A 19882-nucleotide genomic window follows, 5' to 3' on the forward strand; every position below is an offset into this window, starting at 1 on the left:
TCCCTTTCTTATCACCTTTTCCTCACTCCACTTGGCCAGAGTGGAATGAAGAGGAGATTTTCAAACTTTTAAAGATCTTAAAACTTCTGTTCACAAACAAGACAATATTTTGCTTTCTTTCTCTCCCTTTCCAGTCTGCATTCAGAAGCAGGGGAAAGAAGGAGGGAAAGAGATACAGAATTTCAAAGGAATGTCCTGCAGTTGCAGTTTAAAGCTTAGAGATGTCAGACCACTCACACACACTCATTCACAGAGAGAGAGACAGAGAGAGAGAGAACAGAGAGAGAGAGAGAGACAGAGAGAGAAAGAGAGAGAGAGAGAGAGAGAGAGAGAGAGAGAGAGAGAGAGAGAGAAGCTGACAGGAAGGTTCAAAAGCTCACAGAGGATTTCTGGAACCCTTGGCACAAATCACATTTTCTTGGCCCTCAGGTAGATGCCAATTGGGGCCAGGTAAGATTGCTTTGAGATAGCCTAGGCACAGACCCCCAAGTGTAGGGGGAAGCCGGCCCATCCTTTCTCCTTGAGGTCTTGAAGACCGAATGTTTTTCAATTGTACAAAAGATGTCCTAGGGGTGAGTCTCTCGGGGTACAGAGGGAGACTGACCCATCCTTTCCCGACTCCCCAGTCAGAATCACTTGTAGTCATCTGCTTTTCTGTGACATCTCACGTGAAAAGCCCTGCCTAAAAAAATATATGCGTATATTTTTTTTAGACGCGGAGACACTTGTCCCTAGACAGGGCGTCCCCCATCCATGCGGGATGTGTCCTGGGTCTATTAAAAAAAATAGACCGGATTCTGGTCCCAGACCGGGATCGTCCAATCAAGCCTTCCTAGGTGCTTGAATGAACCTGACTACAGGACAAGAGGGAGGAGGTAAAGGAGCTTACCCGAACTCCAAGAAAGCTTGAGACCACAGACTCTCCTTTGGCTTGCCAAAATGATGGGGGACGGGATCCCAATAGGTTCAGCAGGAATTCTGATCTTATCTAAGACCAGAAAACCTGCAATATCATCTGGAAAGAATTCAAGGTCTCAGGCTTAATTGGAGTGAGAGTTGTAGAAGTTTATTGTTACGCCTCCATGAGAAGCGGGCAAGAGTCCTTTAGGGGACCTGCAAGTGAGAGGGGGGTACATGCTTTTACCTTTAAAGGGTAGGGCTGCCATTGTCAGGGCTGACCAAACAGAAGGGGCCTCAGTGCATAGACAAAGGTCAGAGCTGACCAAGAGGAGCATGTGAATAGATAGTTTAGGTAATATTTGGGCCAGGCCGAAGGAGACAAAGGGCAAGGATAAAGGAGGGTGTGGGCCAGGCCCAGAAGAAATGAAGAGATTAAGTAAGAACAAAGGGGTCACAGGGTGTTGCCTAGGTGGAGTGTGGGATAGGGAGAAGGGGCAGAGCTCAAGGATGGGAAAGGACAAATTACAGTTACAACTGAACAGACTGGTTTTTACAAGTTGGTTTCACAAATTGATCTAGACCCCAGGTACCCCATCAGCAGCAGTTAAGAAGAAATTTCTGTCTATCATTCCTCCTCCTCCTTAAAGATGCAGAGAAAGGGATTCAGTGCCCCCTTCATTTACAATCTTATGACAGGACCTACATAGACCCCTTTATCTGGAAAGAATCAAAATTATTAATAATTTTGGCAGTCTAGTCCAGCACTTAACATTCCTTATCTCTTAAAATTAAGTTTTATTTTAATTTCAGGTTTGAATTTTTTTCCTTCCACCTTTGCTCCCATACCCAATTTCAAAACCTGTTACAGGTATGCAGAGTCAAGCAAAACAAATTCCAGCTTTGTCTATGTGCATAAAACCCCCAAAACATAAGCCTTGACCTGCACCCTTAAGTTCATCACCTCTCTGTCTGGAGGTTGGTAGCATGCTTCACCATGAGTCCTCTGGAATTGTGGAAAGTCATTGTGTGGATTAGAGCTTAACTTCCTCAAAAGATTACCTTCCATATTTTCATTTTTATATAACTTAGAAGTTGGGAGTGTTCCAAATGTCATTCCTCTTCAAAATTCTTAGGTAGAAGGAATAGTTCAGTTATGTTGATAAAACCTTTAAAAATTCTCCCATCCTTTCCCTATCCTCTCCAAAAAAAAAAATAGAACAGAGCAAAACTCTAGCTGTCTTCCCACTATCAGATGAGCTGACTAGCAGAGGCTATGGTTTCTAGGTGACTATGAGAAGGTAAAATATAGGGATGAAAAGAAAAGGAAAGAATCCATTGGGGAAGTGTCACTCTGGACCTCAAGGGCAATCTAGTCCAAAGACTAGATTAATGTAAATGAATTAGCCAGTGGCAATGATCTGTCTATGAATAGTGCTGCCTTCATTTGTTTTGCAGACTAATCCAAGCCACAGAATCCACATATTTACAGCAAAGTCTTGGTAAATTCCTGAATTCTGTGATATTCTCATCTTGAATAGCATGAAGAATGAATTAGGCAATTCCTGCATGCCACTTCATGACAATTTTAAGATTTTGCCTAGACAAAAAAATCTTTTTCTCCTTTTTTTCAGTGTATTCACGTGACTTGGCTTCTCCATACAAGCATCTCACGCTGTTGGCTGTTTAGTAGAATGCTGCACAAATGGGTTGATCTGTCTGCCTCTTTTCTTCTTCCTATCATGTTAAAAATTTCAGAAGCAGGTGCCTTGGCCTTTCCTGCCAACTCCATCAAGATTCTGGCTCTTATTTATCTTTCCCAGATTTTTTAAAATTACTTCAAAAATGTTTTATATATGTATATATAAAGAGACATGTCTATATATAATCTATGTATGTGTGAATATATGTGTGTACATAGAGATTTATGTGTATATATGTATATGTACTTATATGTATATCATGTCTCTCTTCCAAGAATTTCAAAACACTTCACATAAGTTGTGACAAATTCTTCCCGGTGTTGAAACAATGTCCTGGGTATATCAAAATGACTTTTGGAAATTTCATCACCCCTTTTCAGTATACTGTCTGTCATGTAGGCCCTGGAGAAGTCACTTGCTACTGTAACTTTCAAAGAAGCTTTACTTCCCCAAAGGGTGAGTAGCTTATAGGAACAGAGTTTATGATCCCAGTTGTCTTTTTACAAGTGAAATAGTGAAAGAACAGGATTCTTTTTAGATGGGAAACTGAGAGTAGAGGAAAGTTAATTGACTTGCTCAATTACAATCGATAAGTGGCAAAGCCTACTGGAGCCTATTATCTCCCTAATTGCAGTTCTAGGATTATTTATCCATATAGATGTGATTTTCAAAATTCACACACAAAAAAAGTATCCCTGGTGACTTTTTCAACATGCTCATGAGTAGGGTAGTTTTCACTCCACACTTACCCAGTTCGGTCAGTCTCTCTACCATTTACTGCCTGTGTGCCTTTGAGTAAATCACAAAATTCTCTACATCATTGTTTCCTCATTTGTGAAATGAGAATGCTGGACTAAATGCCCTCTAATGTTTCTATTATAGCTAAATCTAGCATCTTAAAATTTCAGCCAATTACAAAATCTTATCAGATTATGATTCCATAGTTCTGTGATTCATCTGACTCAAGAAGAATATATCAAATATGTTTGTAATTGAATTTAAAACCAGACTCATGTCAGAATTTCAGAGCTAGAAAGGACTTTAGAGATCCACTTGTAAATCTCAGGAAACTGAGACCCAAAGAAGTTAAGTGACATAGGTGGTAAGCAGCACAGTCAGGATTAGAAGCCGGTTACTAGGTCCTGACTCCAAATGTAGGGCCCTTTTCATTGAACCATGTTGTACAACTTACCTATTCTGTAAGTGATGGAATTTATACTGAGAGAGGTGACAGAGCTAAGAAAACCCACCTAATTTGTTCTTATTTGAAATTACTTTAACTATTTTTGCTTTGGAATCACCAGAATCCTTTTCAGTCACAAATTTCACTGGCCTTTAAAATGAAAGCATTTGATATTTAAATTCTAAGGTGCTAAAATGAAAAATGGCAATTTTATTCAATTTTTAAATGTCAAAGTTTGAACAACTCAATTTGTCCAACTCACTTTTGGAGATTAAACAACATTTTCTGAAGATACAGAATGAAAAAAAGTCTCTCCTCCATAAGCATTATGAGTAGACCATGTTTCTAAAGGAAGATGACTTACTAGCACACATTAAGGTTTTAGTATTCATTTCCATGGGTGCTGTAACCTGTGGAAAAATCCACTTTCACCATATAGAAGTCCAGTCAATAAGCATTTATTAAGAGCTAGGAACTGTGTTAAGTACTGGGGATACAAAGAAGGAGAAAAAATATTCCCTACCTACCCTAATAAAGGTGACAACCTGCAAGCAAAAAAAGTTCAAACAAGCTATATACAGGATAAATAAGAAATAACTGAGAGAAGGCACCAGAATTGGGGGATTGGGAAAGATATTTTGTAGAAGGTGGGATGTTATTTGAAACTTCAAGAAATCTAGGGGATCTAGGAGGTAGAAATGAAGAGGCAGAACATTCCAGGCTTGGACAGCCAGAGAAAATGCCTAAAGTTGAGGGATGCAGTATCTTATACATGCAACAGTAAGGAGGCCAGTGCCACTAAGTTGAAGAATACATTGGGACAGGAGGGTAAGGAATAAGAAGACTGGAAAAGTGGGGGTAGGGGCTTGTAAATGAAGGACTCTGGATGCCAAACACAGGATTTTGTATTTGAGCCTCGAGGTAATAGAGATTTTTGACTGTGAGGGCAATATAATCAGATCTGTGCTTTAGAAAAAATCACTTTCATGGCTTAATGGAAAATGTATTGGAATAAGGAGAGATTTATGACAGACAGACCAACTAGCAGGCTGTTGCAGTAATCCAAGCATAAAATGATAAGGGCCTATATCAAGGAGATAACAGTATGAGAGCAGGGAAAAGTATGAAATGTTACAAAGATCAAGAAATGTTGCAAAGATAAAATTGACAGCTCTTGGCAACAGATTGAATATGAGGTATGAGAGCAGTGAAGAGTAGAGGATGATGTCTAGGTTGTGACACGAGGGAACTGGGATGATGACGTTGCACTGGAAGAGAGGAGGGTTTAGGGGGAAAGATAATGCATTCAATTTTAGATATGTTAAGTTTAAGATGGCTTCTTGGACATCCAGTTTTAACGGACATCCAGTTCAAGGTGCCTGAAAAACACTTTGAGATGCAAGATTGCAGGTCAGCAGAGAGATTAGGGTGGTTTAGGCATATTTGTGAATCACCAGAATAGAGATGATTATTAAATCCCATGGGAACCTATGAAATCACTAAATGAAGTAAGTACTGTAATGGGAAAAGAGAAGAGGATCCAGAATGTCCAAAGTCAGTGGGCATGACCTGAATGAGGATGCAACAGAGGAGACTGAGAAGTGGTCAGATGTGTTAGAGGAGAACCAAGAGAGAGAATGGCATCTTGAAAGCCTAGAGAGATAAGAATATTTATTATTAATATAATATTATAATGATATATACATATATAATTAAGAAGAGGATTGTCAGTGTCAGAGGCTTGGGAGACATCAAGAAGAATGAGTGCCCCAAAGACCTGCTTCGAAATTCAGAGAGAGAGAAATAAGTATGGATTCTCTTGCTTTTCCATGACCATCTGAATTTGTTACAACTCTGTAACTCACTATGATCTTGGACAATCTACTTAACTTCTCTAAAGCTCAGTTTCTTTACCTGCAGTATGGAATAATAATAGAAGGGAAATAAAATGGACATCCCAAGTGTCCCTAATACCCAAGGAATGATAATAATAATAATAATAACTCAAGCCTATAAAATCTGCTGTGTGCCAGGCATTATATTAGGCACTTTACATATAATGTCTCATTTGATGCTCACAACAATCCTGAGAGGCAGTTGCTATTATTATCCCCATTTTACATTTAGAGAACTGAGGCAAACAGAAATTGAGTTGTTTGCCCAGGGCCACACGACTAGTGAGTATCTGAGGCTGCATTTGAATTAGATCTTCTTGACTCCAGGTCCAGTTACATATCCACTATGCCACCTAACTACCTCATACATACCTATAAAGTATATATTATCTGTCACATATAAGTATATATACACACATACATATACATACATGTATATATGTATGGAAAAGCTTCTATTTGAAGGACTTAGGGGATGACTTCATCAATATTCCACAAGATCAAAAGATATAGATGGGATGTTACCTGTGAAACACTATAAACAACTATTGTTTTGTTACTCCTCAAATGGTCTCCCTCATTGAATTACACTAAATGTATCATTTTTAAAGGAGATTTGTATGACTTGTGGAATAATAAGCTATGAAACTACCAAACCAATCTACCACTTAACTATTTGTTCATGATGAAGATAATTTGCTTTTGTATATTTTTTACAATGTAGTTTTACATACACTATCCCATTTTATCATCACCACATTATAAGATTGATTCTGCATATATTATTATCCTTATTTTATAGTTGAGAGACTAAAGCTCATTGTCATGAGAGACAAAGATTAGAAAATGTGGGTGTGATGTTATTGTAAGACTGATTAAGTTAAAATAGAGAAGAACCTGATACTGTTGGAAAAAATGAGGAAAAAAACAAGATACTAAATGAATACAATTTTTCATTGTGTAAATGAGTTGTAAAATTGTGAAAGGATGGCCTCTTGGGTTTTTTATTATTTTTTTTTACAAGGTTCTTGCTTCCTATAATTTTAAGCACATCCTCCTCGGGTCTCTCATTTTCTCTTGGCTTCTTACCTTTCTCCAGGGTCCTTGCCTTTATTCCCTGACTGGTCCCTTCCTATTCTCTAATACTTTCCCTCTGACTCTTCCCCTTCTGCCCTAACTCCTACCCTTCCCCTCTGTTCTTTCATTCTCCTTAACCAACTCCCTTTTCCTTCTGGTCCCTTTCCCTTCTATAACCTCTATCTTGATTTTTGCACCTTTCTCTCCTGCTATAATTCTTCCACTTCCTCAAAAGTTTTGCAACCTCTCTGCTAATTATGAAGCAGAGAAGTGCTAGGAAAAGCCAAAGCAAAAACAGAACTGGAGATTGTGAATTACTTTGACTTTCAAGACATGCTTCTTCTTAAAATAACAAAAAGAAGCGATATCTAATCCTACCCCACCCCCCAATATTACCACTGAATTCCTCAAATTAGCAGAAAGCCCAGGAAACCCTTCTGAATCCTCAAGTATCAAAGATAAATGAGACTCACACATAAAAAGCTCCAAGCAATGATATTCTCTAGAATTGACTCAGGAGAACTTCTAGAGAACATCAATATAACACTCATATATAGGCAATATATATTTATATACTTATATATAATAACATAATATTATATAAGTATATAATATATACTTATGCGTGATAGATAATATATACTTTATAGGTATGTATGAGGTAGTTAGGTGGCATATTGGATATGTAACTGGACCTGGAGTCAAGAAGATCTAATTCAAATGCAGCCTCAGATACTCACTAGTCATGTGGCCCTGGGCAAATAATTCAATTTCTTTTTTTTTTTTTAAAGCAATCCGGATTAAGTAACTTGCTCAAGGTTACACGGCCAGTTATTTCTGGGTGTGGTGCTGAGTATCTGAGCCCGGATTTGATCCAGGTCATCCCGACACTGGAGCCGGTGCTCTTACTCACTGAGCCACCTGGCTGCCCCTAAGCAATTGGGGTTAAGTAACTTGCTCAAGGTTACACGGCCAGGTATTTCTGGGTGTGGTGCTGAGTATCTGAGCCCGGATTTGATCCAGGTCATCCCGACACTGGAGCCGGTGCTCTTACTTGCTGTGCTAACTGGCCGCCCCCAAATAACTCAATTTCTGTTTGCCTCAGTTCTCTAAATGTAAATATAGGCACAGATAATGGGAACATGAGTCTACAGATTCATTTTATGCAGACCACTGAGTACAAATGAAAATTCAAAAGGAAAAATCAGTATGTTCTATAATGTTCAATGTTGCTGTTGCAGGTGCTAAAATATTTAATATAACAGGATTCTATATTTAGATTAACTAAGAAAAAAGAAAAAGGATGTTTCTAAATGAAGTTCAGGGTTTTCTATGTCTTAGGGAAGTATGACATAGTAGAAAACATTCTCTTCCTTCCTTCCTTCCTTCCTTCCTTCCTTCCTTCCTTCCTTCCTTCCTTCCTTCCTTCCTTCCTTCCTTCTTTCCTTCCTTCCTTTATTTTTTTTTCTTTTTGGAGAGCAATTGGTATTAAGTGACTTGCCCAAGGTTACTCAGCTAGTTTTTGTGTTGTGTCTGAGGCCGGATTTGAACTCAGGTTGTCCTGACTCCAGGGCCAGTGCTCTATTCACTGCGCTGCCTAGCCACCCCAAAAGTCTTTGTTTCTAGAGTCAGAAGAATTCCATTAAAATTCTAATTTTATAACTTACTACCTGTGTAGGAAAGATCAAGTCTCTTAACTTCCATCTATTTCAGTTTCCTCATCTGTAAAATGAGGGAGGTGAACTAGATGACCCCTGAGGTTTCTTTCAGCTATAAGTCTATGATAATATATGAAAAATAATAACTATTTCTTTCTACCTTACACATTCATGAGGTTAAATTTATTAAATGTAAAAGTGTTCAAACAATCATTTAATCAGGGGAAATAACATTATGCTATGGAAAGTACATTAAATTGGGATTCAGGATACTTAGGTTCAACCACTAATCAGCTGAACTGCCCCTTATAAAAGTGGATGTTGGAGCTAAATGATGTCTAACTCTAGCTCTAATGTTTAATGATTGGATATTCTATATACTTCTGTGATTATCACCTAAATGGATAGCCACATTATATCTAAAACAAATCCTTTTCTAAAACTCCTCATATGCAATGAAGTAACCCACTTTTTTTTCTGCTTCTAAAAGGCATATTAAGAGCAAATGGGATGATGGTCCTCCTGAGAATTCTCTTTCTTCCTCCAAATTAGAGCTTCATATTTTTTCTCCCATTAGCCTCATATGCCCTTATCTCCTGTGATCCTCATATTCCTGTCACTAGCATACCTACTATGCTGAATGTTTTTCCCTTTCAAGGCCTGAATTCCATCTTGCACTATATTCCTTGGCTTTATATAAACTTCTGTCTTTCAAGCCTTTTTTCTTTAACTGGTCTAATTAAATGTAATTGTCTACGTGGCGTGTGTGGGTGTGTGTGTGTGTGTGTGTCAGTAGAACACATTTAGTAATATGTTCATTGTTGACCAACAACTGAACTACTTCCTTCTCTTGTGTTTTTGTTTCAGCATTGCAAAATCAAACTATATTCCAAGAGCAAAGAAAAGGCTTTGATAAGGTATCTTTTGAAAAATGCATTTGAATAATAGAGACAGGGGTATTAGCTAATCAGTCAACTGCAATGCAGATTTCTCTGAGTATTAGACCAGGTCAGGAAAACAGAGCATCTAAAAACAAACTGACCCAGGTTGCCCAGTTCTCTCCCTTGACACATACAGACCTATTAAATTTAATTTGATGAACATGTTGTAAAGCATCTACCATATGCATGTATATCACTGTGCTAGGCTATAGAGATATAAAAAATGAATAATAACATAGAGTTTCTTCCTGTCCTCTGGGGACTTTTAATTCAATAAGGAAGATAATATATTCACAAATTTAAGGGAAAAGAAAACTTTTGATTCAGAACTGTGAGGATATTTTCAGCTAGGGAGTATAGAGGAACTGGGAAAATTCTACATTGCCTTCCCCCTATTTTAAATTCTTGACTGATCAGGCTGCTTGAACAAAGGGAATTATAGCTTATATACACCACAAAAACAAAAATAAAAATATACTGATTTTTGCTACATGTTACAAACAGGTGCAAAAGAGAAAATCCGTTGTTATAGTGGAAAAATGGCTAGTGTGGGAGTTAAGAAACCTACTTTTAGTTCTGTATCTGCCAGTACCCTTCTGTGCAACCTTGAACAGGTTCTTTTGCCTTTGTGGGCCTTAAGCTCATTATCTACAAAAATAAGTTTGGACTAGATGATTTCTACGGTGCCTTCTAGCTCTGACATTTGATGTTTATTTCTCTTTTCCTTTATATTGCTTTTGAAGCATCCTGAGAACATATGTATCCTTATAGTTTGAGGAGGATTATGTTCTGTTTTGAGCCCTAATTTGTTGCATTTTTTTCATGATCTTGACAAAAAGAACAATACTTTTACAAATTGAAGAACACATGCCTCACGACAGCCCTTTTTCACTTCTGAAAATATCATTATTCCCATTCTACAGTGAGGACAGCATGTAAAATCAGATAGAGAGGATTCTCATAGTCAGGAAAATCTGGGTTTAAGTTCCTCATCTGTCACTTATTAACTCTGTGACCATGAACAAGTCACTTATCAGTGCCCCAGTTGACTCTCTAAGACTTTAAATTTCAGAGCAGATGCCAATCTTCATTGGCAAAGGGATTTTGTTCATCAGGGATCTTGTGCACAAACACATAATACAGATACATATGTGTGTAACACACACAGATTGTTGTTGTTCAGTCATTCAGTTACGTACAATTCTTCATGACCCTATAGACCATAGCACACCAATAGTGTCCATGGGGTTTTCTTGGCAAAAATACTGGAGTGGTTTTCCATCTCCTTCTCCAGTACATTAAGGTAACCAGAAGTTAAGTGATATCCAGGGTCATAGAGCTAGTGTTCGAGGCTGGATTTGAACTCGTCTTCCCAATTCCAGGCCCAGAACCCTATTCACTGAGTTACCCAGCTGTCTCCACATACATAATACATTACACACACACACACACACACACACACACACAAATATATATATATAGTAACAAAATTACAAATCCAGTTCCACTTCATTCCACAGTTGAGTAAACTGAGGCTCAGAAAAAGTTAAGCTGCTTAGTTCAAGGTCATACATTTAGTGACAAAGATGGCACTCAGTATATATCATCTAATTCTAAGTCCAATGTTCATTCTACTACCACACAATATAGATAAGGAAGGGAACTACCTTAGAGATTATCTAATCATTCTAGTACCAATCATTTCATTTTTCTTCTAGAGTATGTAAATAAGACTATGTAGCAAAACTCTTGATAGTTTTTCATTCTAATATTATGGACAAAATGGAGAGGTATGGACTAGACCCTTAATTATAATTCAATCCTAGAGAAACTCAATCTAGTTGTATTTTCCAATTTCAGTTGTCATAAAAGTAATTTCTCCCTACTGAGAGTAACCTAGAATTTTTTAGATTTAGAAACAGTACAGTTGCATGATTTAATAAGTGCCTGTCATGGGAATTTTGTGTATTTATGTTACACAGACTGAAGACTATTTAAAGCACAAGAACAGAAATAGACCCGAAGGGAAAAACTTGATCAACATGCACATTTTACAAGGTAAGTCTGCAATGATACAAAGAAAATTTTCATGTTACACTTTTTTCACCAGAGTTCTTTCTCTCTTTTGAATTGCAAAGTTCTTTTCTCTGCTTCTAGGTTTTCTCATCCAAAATAAAAATGAGTTTATGCAATTATCAAATAATTATTCACACAGAAAAGAAATTGAATTTGTTCTCCTCAACTCCAAATAATTAACTGGGAGTGAATGGATGGAAGTTGGATGAAAGTTGTAAAAAGGCAGATCCAAGTCTTTACATCTAACACTTATTGCTGTACAAAAGCTGAATCGGCAGGAAGCAAATTCTTCCATCATTATAGTTAATTGATAATCAGTAAACATTTATTAATGCCTACTCTGGGCCAGACACTGGGGATACAGAGACAAAAGACAGTCCCTGCTTTCAAGGAGCATACAATCTAATAGAGGAGACAACATTGCAAACAAATGTTTACAAAGCAAGCTATAAACAGGATAAATAAGAAGTAATTGAAAGAAAGGAGGTGCTAGAATTAAGAGGTGTTGGGAAAAGTTTCCTGTAAAAGGTGGGATTTCAGTTGGGACTTGAAGCCAGGGAACTCAGTAACTGAGTGGAGGAGATAGAGAGTTCCAGGCATAAGGGATAGCCAGAGAAAATGGCTGGAACTGAGAAACAGAAGACCAATGTCCCTAGACTGAAGATTACCATTGGGGTGTAAGGTGTCTTACAGAAGACACAAATGGTAGGAGGATGTTAGGTTATGAAAGGCTTGAATAGAACATCAGTTATCAGAACTGATATGGAGAGTATTCACGTTTTACTTGAACTAAAATATTCCTTCCAACTCTAAGATCCCATAATTATGAGCACAATAGATAATCTATGATATAGGCCAAAAATACCACCTCAGTACCTGACTGATATTCATTGACTCCTCTTATTCTCTAATTGTTCCCTTCTGTATTTATCTAAACTACACAATGTTAAAGGGAATTTTGATGCGGATAAGAGAATTAAGATGACAAGGGCAACAAGGCCCAAACTCAAGTTGTTCTGAGACTTGGGGTAGCCCTAGTGTAGGACCTCTGACAACTGCATATCAAACATTTGAGCAAGAGGAGTTTCTGTCCTGATCTGTCTTTCCTGGAACTTAATCCAGTAGGTATTCTCCAAACAAAATTACTGACATTTTACTGGACCATCTCTATTTTACCCAGTCCTATAACATGAGTCCATGTTTTCTCTTATATTAATGGGTGCAGTAAGTCACAGAAAATCTGTTAAGGTAGCTTTAAATAGTGTGGCATATTAGTATAAAGGCTAATGAAAAGTCTAGGGCTTTTTAATCTTGGGTCTATAATGAACAACAGATCCTTTGCACTTTGATATAAATTCATTTAACTTAACCACGACTAGATTTTTTTTTGTTGTTCTGAGGATAAACATCAAACAATCTACTTAGAGATCAAATATCTCAAATTTGAGATCAATTTAATTTAAACTAATAACTTTTAATTGAGAATCTAGTGGCTAGAGGGATGGGTATTTTAATTCTGCTCTACTATGCCTTTGTCAGATTATACCTAGTTATCATATACAAATCTGAGCCATACATTTTAAGAGGAATATTATCAAGCTGGAGCAAATCTAGAGGGAAACAATCAGAATGTGGGGTGGGAACTATACCATGTAAATGTAGATATCACTTGAAAGAAATGACTATTTAGGAAGAAGAAGAAACTTAGGGGTTATCCCTTGAAATCTTCAGTCAGAAGGTCACTTTGAATTTTTAAGAGGTTATGAGGAGCAGTAAGGTCTCTAATAGATTAAAGACTACATTAGAATCAAGAAGACCTGGGTTCAAATCCTTTCTCTAACTCATATTAGCTCTATGACCATAGACAATTTACATAACCTGTCCATTCCCCAGGCAACCTTCTAAAACTTTTGTTTTTGTGGAAAATATTGCAACAATTGATTTCCAGAGTTTCCACATACAGAGACGTTGATCTGAACTGGTGAAAGAAGATTCTATGCTAGAATCATGAAATCATAGGTCTGAATGAGAAATAGATAGCCCAACAGAGTCAGACAGATAGTCAGAAAGACAGAAAAAAGAGAGGGAAGGAGAAATAGAGATGGACAGATAGGGTGGGAAACCTGTGGCCTCAAGGCATAAGTGGCCTTCTAGGTCCTTGGGCGCGGCCTTTTGACCAAATCCAAGTTTTACAGAACGAATACTTTTATTAAGGGGATTTGTTCTGTGAAGTTTGGATTCAGTGAAAGGGCCACATTTGAGGACCTAGGGGGTCACATGTATCCTCAAGGCTACAGGTTTTCCACCCCAGTAGACAGATAGAAGTAGACCCAGAGACAGAGACAGACAGACAGACATATAGATGGTGTGCTGGGAAGGAAAGATGTTTCCAACAGGAAGTTGGACTAGATGACTTCTGAGGTCCCCTCCATCTTCAATGATACCAGATATTAAGTATTGTGGGAATTCAAATATACAAAGTTAGCTGGTTCATCACATACTCTGTTCCTAAAATTACTCGAGCTCAAAGTGATGAGGAAGGAATAGAAAAATGGGTAGTGCACTGTTGTAGTACTTTATATTTGATTCTTTGGTATACTTAAAAGGCAGCCTGGGAAGGGATGGGAGAATAATTTTAGGGAAGGAGGCAAAGAAAGGCCACACTGCTCAAAACATTTATTTTTACTCTTCTAAAATGTAAGCCCCCTTATAGAATCAATATTTACTTATTTCTTAGTGTAAGTTACTTTAATTAGACAGATCAATATTTACCTGATATACTCTGTACTCAAAATAGTCCATTTTAATTGGAGTAGGAAAAGGGGGATATTTTGGAACTGAGGAGTTGACCTGAGTAGGGTATGAGACTTTGAACACCCAGGTGAGGTCTGAGTAGAGCAGAGCAGAAGAAAGCTGGTTATGGAAGAAGAGATCACAAAATGAAGCAATAGGAAGGGTAACAGTGGGAGATAAGGCTCCTAGTTATTAGACTGGAGAAAGATTGGAGAGGATCTAGACTGTCAGGATAAGAAGTTTCAACTTGATTCTATAAGCAGTAGGGAGTTGTTGAAAATGTTTCAGTAGGGAAGTCCAGGATACTTTGGTACTTTTCCAGGCACTTTAGGAAGAGTAAATTGAAGAGAGCAGGTGGTATGAGTTGTGTTAGGTGGCATGAAGGGAAATAGACTGAAAAAAAAGGCAGTTAGGAGGCTATTGCAATATTCCAATTATTAAACGATGTAGGCCTGAACTAGGATGTTAATAATAAATTAGTATGACTGAAAAAGTTTGAAAATGTCTTACCTTTTCTGAAATTAATAGAGATAATTAATAACATATTAACAGAGAAATTAATAACATACTATCGAAAGGGAAAAGCTTATGGAACTTTTATTTTATAACTTTTAATTATAACAATGAATAGCCCAGTGCCTGAGGTTTAAATGTGCTTGTTAAGCTCTAGTGGTCTACAAGAACAAGTAAACTTCCTGAAACACTTCCATCGTGGTCAGAGAAGAATTTAGTACCCTTGAGCTGTTCGCCTAGTAGCCAAATGTTAACATTTTCTGTACTTCTAAAAACAAGTTTGCTTTGGCTTTTCTCTGTGTATTTTCTTCCCCATTCCTTATTTGGACCTTATCTTGTACCCTGTAACCCATTTATCGCCTAATCCATGTTCATTGATAATGTTTATTGCTGAAAGATGATCAAATACGTTTTTGACACTTTTTGTAACCATAGAAAAAAAGTAATAAATTAAGAACTGATTATTTTAATTTCAACTCTTTAGACACAATTGAAGAGGAATCCATTCCAGCTCCTCAGATGAAGCTTAAAAGAGCCCGACTTGCAGATGATGTGACTGAAAAAATTGCTGTCAGACCAGGCCTCCTGGAACTGATGGAGAAGAATAGAATTCCTGTTGATTCAACTATGAAAGAGTCAGTGAAAGGTAGTTAAAGCAAAGAACAATTGTCTCCCATGCTGTATGGGCAGAAGAAAACTTTTATTCTGTGGTGTAGCACCTTATGGCATAACACTGTAAGATCATTGTACAATGTATTTTTATGAAGTTTTCCACTCACATAGGGTTCTTATATGGATTTTGAAGCAACTGTTCTTATATCTTGCCACCCCATCTTTGTCCACATCTGCCATGAGTTTTATTGCCAATGATATAATTTATGGGGCATTGGGAAGGCTCCTAATTTTTCCCAAACATTTCCAGATATTTTACAGTTCCTCAAATTCCATTACTGAGGGATTATTCATTGCCCTCTCCAAATTCTTTTCTTAAATTAATACTCCATGGAAAGGGTAGCACTAAATTTTTTTTAATTAATTAATTTTAAAGTTAAATACTAAAATTTAAGTACACAATAAAAAAGAAACAAATTTAAATACTAAAATTTACAAAGGGGAAAAAAATCATTGCCAGGATTTGAAATATACAGCAATAAATTTTCATTTCAAGAAAAACTATAAAATAAGTAGTACACATTGTGTTTAGAGCTGTCCATTTTATCTTTGCTTTCTTGTAAGTTTTCTTTTGTTCTCTGCTATGCACTTTTTATTTTGTTTTTTTCTTCCCCCTTTCTTATCCCCAAGAAGGCTGCAATTAAGCATGGAGATATGCATGTAGGTATGTAGTATATACATACATGCATATGTATAAATACACACATACATGCATATGCTTACATAAACATACATATACTTAGATATCCATAGTCATACTTGTTGCAGCTTAAACCCAGGGACATCAAAAACTGTTGCGGTTTCATGATGTATTGTGGTGGAACTATCTCAAAGAATTCAGAGTCAGACCGCCTCTTATCCAAGTATAGGCATTTATTGAGATTGATGCCTCTAATGAAGTGGGCTAAGTTTCAAGAGGAGCCAGCAGCTTCAGAGAAAGCAAGATGGATTTTTAGAGGGTAAAGATACAATTATATAACAGAAATCATGAATACTAAAAAGCAGGAAGGGTTTGTTAAGGGATTAAATAATGGAGGAGGGGTCTCATCCATAGTTTGATGGTTAAACATTCTGCTCGTGTTGCCCTCCAATTGGCTAGCTATTGTGATCCTGTCTGGTCAAGATAGATAGGTATTGTGGTCCTATCTTGGGTTAGATGTATGATGTGATTGTGATTGAATATGAAAACACACCTGTTTCTGTGGTAATGGGTCTGGCGGCAGTGACTAGGCAGAGGCAATGGCTGAGATCCCATGTTCTGTGGGAACTAAGAGTTCAGGGACCCATCTGTTGTCCCAGTGAGCAGTGAAGCATATATGAAGATGTTATGACATTGGTAGGGAGTCTAGGTAGGTACAGTGGGCCTGCTGTTCGGTGGGGCCAGGCCTATAATGAAGTTACAATATTAGGGCTGGGGGCAACTTCCTTAGGATTCCATCAATACTCATATATAGACATATACATTCATGTGCATCTATGTAAAACTGTACTATACTTATTTGTCCTCTGTTACTCTGTGGGTGGATAACATATTCCTTGATAAGTCTAAGTCTTTCCATATTTTTCTAAGTCCTTCTATTCATTGCTTCCTACACCATAGCAATATTGTAACTTTACATTTTCTAGTTATTTTAAATGATCTAAAAAATATTAATAAATATGGCTGACATACAGTATAGTTTCCCTCTTTTTCTCTTTTGATTAAATCTATTTTAGCTTTGACTTTGTCTAAGATCATGATTGCTACCCCTGTCCTCATATTTTATGTTTTTGTGCATCTCTTATTTCCTGTCCCTCCTGACTCTTCTACTTTACTTTTACCCTTTATCCTGACCCCCTGTTATTTAACATACCCCCTCCAATGATCCCTTCCTTATTCCCTCACACACACTTTCCCCTTTCCTTCTTGTTTAATTAATTAATTCAGAAGATCTTTATAACCTTCCAAATATATGTCATTCCTTCTTTGTCCCATTCTCATTAATCTAGACACCATTCTATTTCTCCCTATCCTATTCCCTCACCCTCTTATTTCTTTATAAATTTAGAAGAATTTTACTCCCTTCTAAATGTATAGATCATTCTCTTTTTAATCTAAATCTGATCTGAATAGGGTTCCATCTAAAAATTCTTTTTGGGGTGGCTAAGTGGCACAGCGAATAGAGCACTGGCCCTGGAGTCAGGAGAAACTGAGTTCAAATCCGGCCTCAGACACTTAATATGTCCTAGCTGTGTGAGCTAGGGCAAGTCACTTAACCCCAATTGCCCAGCCTTGCCCCCTCCAAAAAAGCAAAAAACAAACAAATAAAAAAAATCCTTTGTATCCTCTCCCCCCTCCCTATCTCCTTAGCCTCTTATTTCTTTTTGAATTTAAAAGACTTATATATATATATATATATATATACACACACACATATGTACATATACATACATGTATTTGTATTGTGTATGTGTGCATGTGTATATGTATATGTAGATATTGTTCCCTCTTTGACCCATTCCTGATGAGAGTAATGTTCCCAAACTATCATTCCTCCTCATCCAGCTAATTGTTGTGTTAGTTCTTCATCTTGTACCTCGTTTGTATAAGATAATTACTCTTTTTATCTTTCCCTAAACAGTTTTACTCTTCACATCCTACTCAGCTCTACACCAATCTTTCTCTACCCAATTACTAATAACAATCTAATACTTTTATGTTTCCTTATATAAAAAGTAGTTTGTCCTTATTGAGTCCCTTTGATGTGTACCTTTTTTTTCTCTCTTGGATCTTGTATGTCACATTTTCTATTAAGTTCAGGGTTTGGGGTTTTTTTTTTTTTTGCAACAAAATACTGAAAATCTGGCAATTCATCCAATATCCTTTGTTTTTTTCATTCAGGATTATGCTTAACTTTGCTGAGTATGATATTTTTGGCTGCAACCCCACCTCTTTTGCTCTTTGATATATAGTGTTCCAAGACCTGCAATCTTTTAGTGTCACCACTGCTAAGTCTTGCGTGATTCTAATTGTGGCTCTACCATATTTGAACTGACATTTTTTTTGTTGCCCATAATATTTTCTCTTTGAACTGGGGATTTCAGAATCTAGCTATGATATTCCTGTAGCTTTTCCTCATAGGATATCCTTCAGATGGTGATAAGTAGATTTTTTTTTCTGTTTTTACTTTCCGCCTCATTCTAATGCTTCAGGACAATTTTCTTTAATGATTTCTTATGTTATTGTATCAAGATCCTATTTTTTGTTTTAATTTTCATGTAGTTCAATTATTCTTGTTCTCTCTTCTTGATCTTTTTTCCAGATCAGTTGATTTTTCTTATGAGATATTTCACTTTCTCTTCTATTTTTCCCTCTTTATATTGTGTTTTATTATTTCTTGATCTATTATAATTTTGCTCACTTCCAGTTGCCTGATTCTAATTTTCAAGGAGTCATTTTCTTCCTTGAGATTCTAGATCTCTTTTTCCAGTTGGTTGACTTTTTTTCAATAATCATACTTTTCTTGGATTGTTCTATTTTTTTGTGGTTTTTCCTTAATTTCTTTCATTTGATTTCTAAAATCTTTTTAAAAATTCTTCTCTGAGTTCTTTTTGTGCAGGTAACCATTTGACATTATTCATTGGGGTAGAAGAGGGTTTCTTTGCTTCAGTACCCTTCTCTGAAGATGAGCCCTAATCTCCTGTATTCCCATAGTAACTCTCTCCTTTGTGTATTTTTTTTTATTTGTATTAGCTTAGATTTTATAATAACATCTAGTCCTGGGGTATGGAAGATGGTGCCTCTGGCCTCATATCCTTCTTTAGCTCTACCCTCTGACCTGGAGCCAAAACAAAGAAGTCCACCCTCCTGTAAGTGCCCACAGCCAGTGGTGTCTGCACTCCACTGCCTCTGTACTCACCAGGTGTGCATTGTTTCCTTCTCACCCAGGGCTATGTCTTGGCTGCACAGCTGGGCCTGGCATCCCTTATCAATAGAGGTTCCCTCAATCTTCCCCCGCTCAGATGCCTTATTCCCCACACTGTCTTGGAGGTTAAAATTCCTTTGGCTGGGGCCAAGACTACTTCCCAATCCAGCTAACCCCAGTGTTTGCCATTTGCTGTTTTAGCAGAAGTATCCTGGAAGTATTTAGACCTCACAGGGCCCAAACCTCGGTCCTGGCATTTTTCTTCAGATCTTCTCCAGTTGTCCCAGGAGGACCACCATTCTGCTCCAACTCTTGTTTATTTTTACCACTCTACATTCACCCTGAGTCACTATTTTGTCTTGTTAGTGGGGGAAATCTGGAGAATTTGGAATTTTCTGACCTGCCCTGCCATCTTCCCAGAATACTCTTCCTACTAAAAACTTAATGTTCAAAATAATGTAGTAGAAAAAGAGCTGGCCTCCAACAGGAAGACCTGGGTTTCAGTCCTGTCTCTGATACCTATCATCTATGTGACCCTGGTCAAGTCATATAACTTCTCAGTGACCCAG

At 37.3% G+C, this 19882-nt stretch overlaps 1 protein-coding gene across 10 annotated transcripts in view; it reads left to right on the forward strand.

Moving 5' to 3' along the window:
- MYOCD (myocardin) overlaps nucleotides 1-19882 on the forward strand; it is a 168539-nt gene that overhangs the window by 66250 nt on the left and 82407 nt on the right. For 6 of the 10 annotated variants that reach the window (XM_069076809.1, XM_069076810.1, XM_069076806.1 and 3 more), the window contains 3 exons: nucleotides 9281-9330; nucleotides 11337-11412; nucleotides 15221-15382. The exons of 1 other annotated variant lie outside the window; for it this stretch is intronic. In XM_069076809.1, the coding sequence (XP_068932910.1) occupies nucleotides 9281-9330; nucleotides 11337-11412; nucleotides 15221-15382 (288 nt within the window). Of the gene's footprint in view, nucleotides 1-2355; nucleotides 2400-9280; nucleotides 9331-11336; nucleotides 11413-15220; nucleotides 15383-19882 lie in introns of all 10 variants that reach the window. 3 more of the 10 variants (XM_069076812.1, XM_069076813.1, XM_069076814.1) reach the window with 2 other exon arrangements.

Source organism: Petaurus breviceps, unplaced genomic scaffold (assembly GCF_028583685.1).
Source record: "Petaurus breviceps papuanus isolate PSGF00001 unplaced genomic scaffold, PetGlider_PUasm1.0 90925, whole genome shotgun sequence".
NCBI lineage: Eukaryota > Metazoa > Chordata > Mammalia > Diprotodontia > Petauridae > Petaurus > Petaurus breviceps.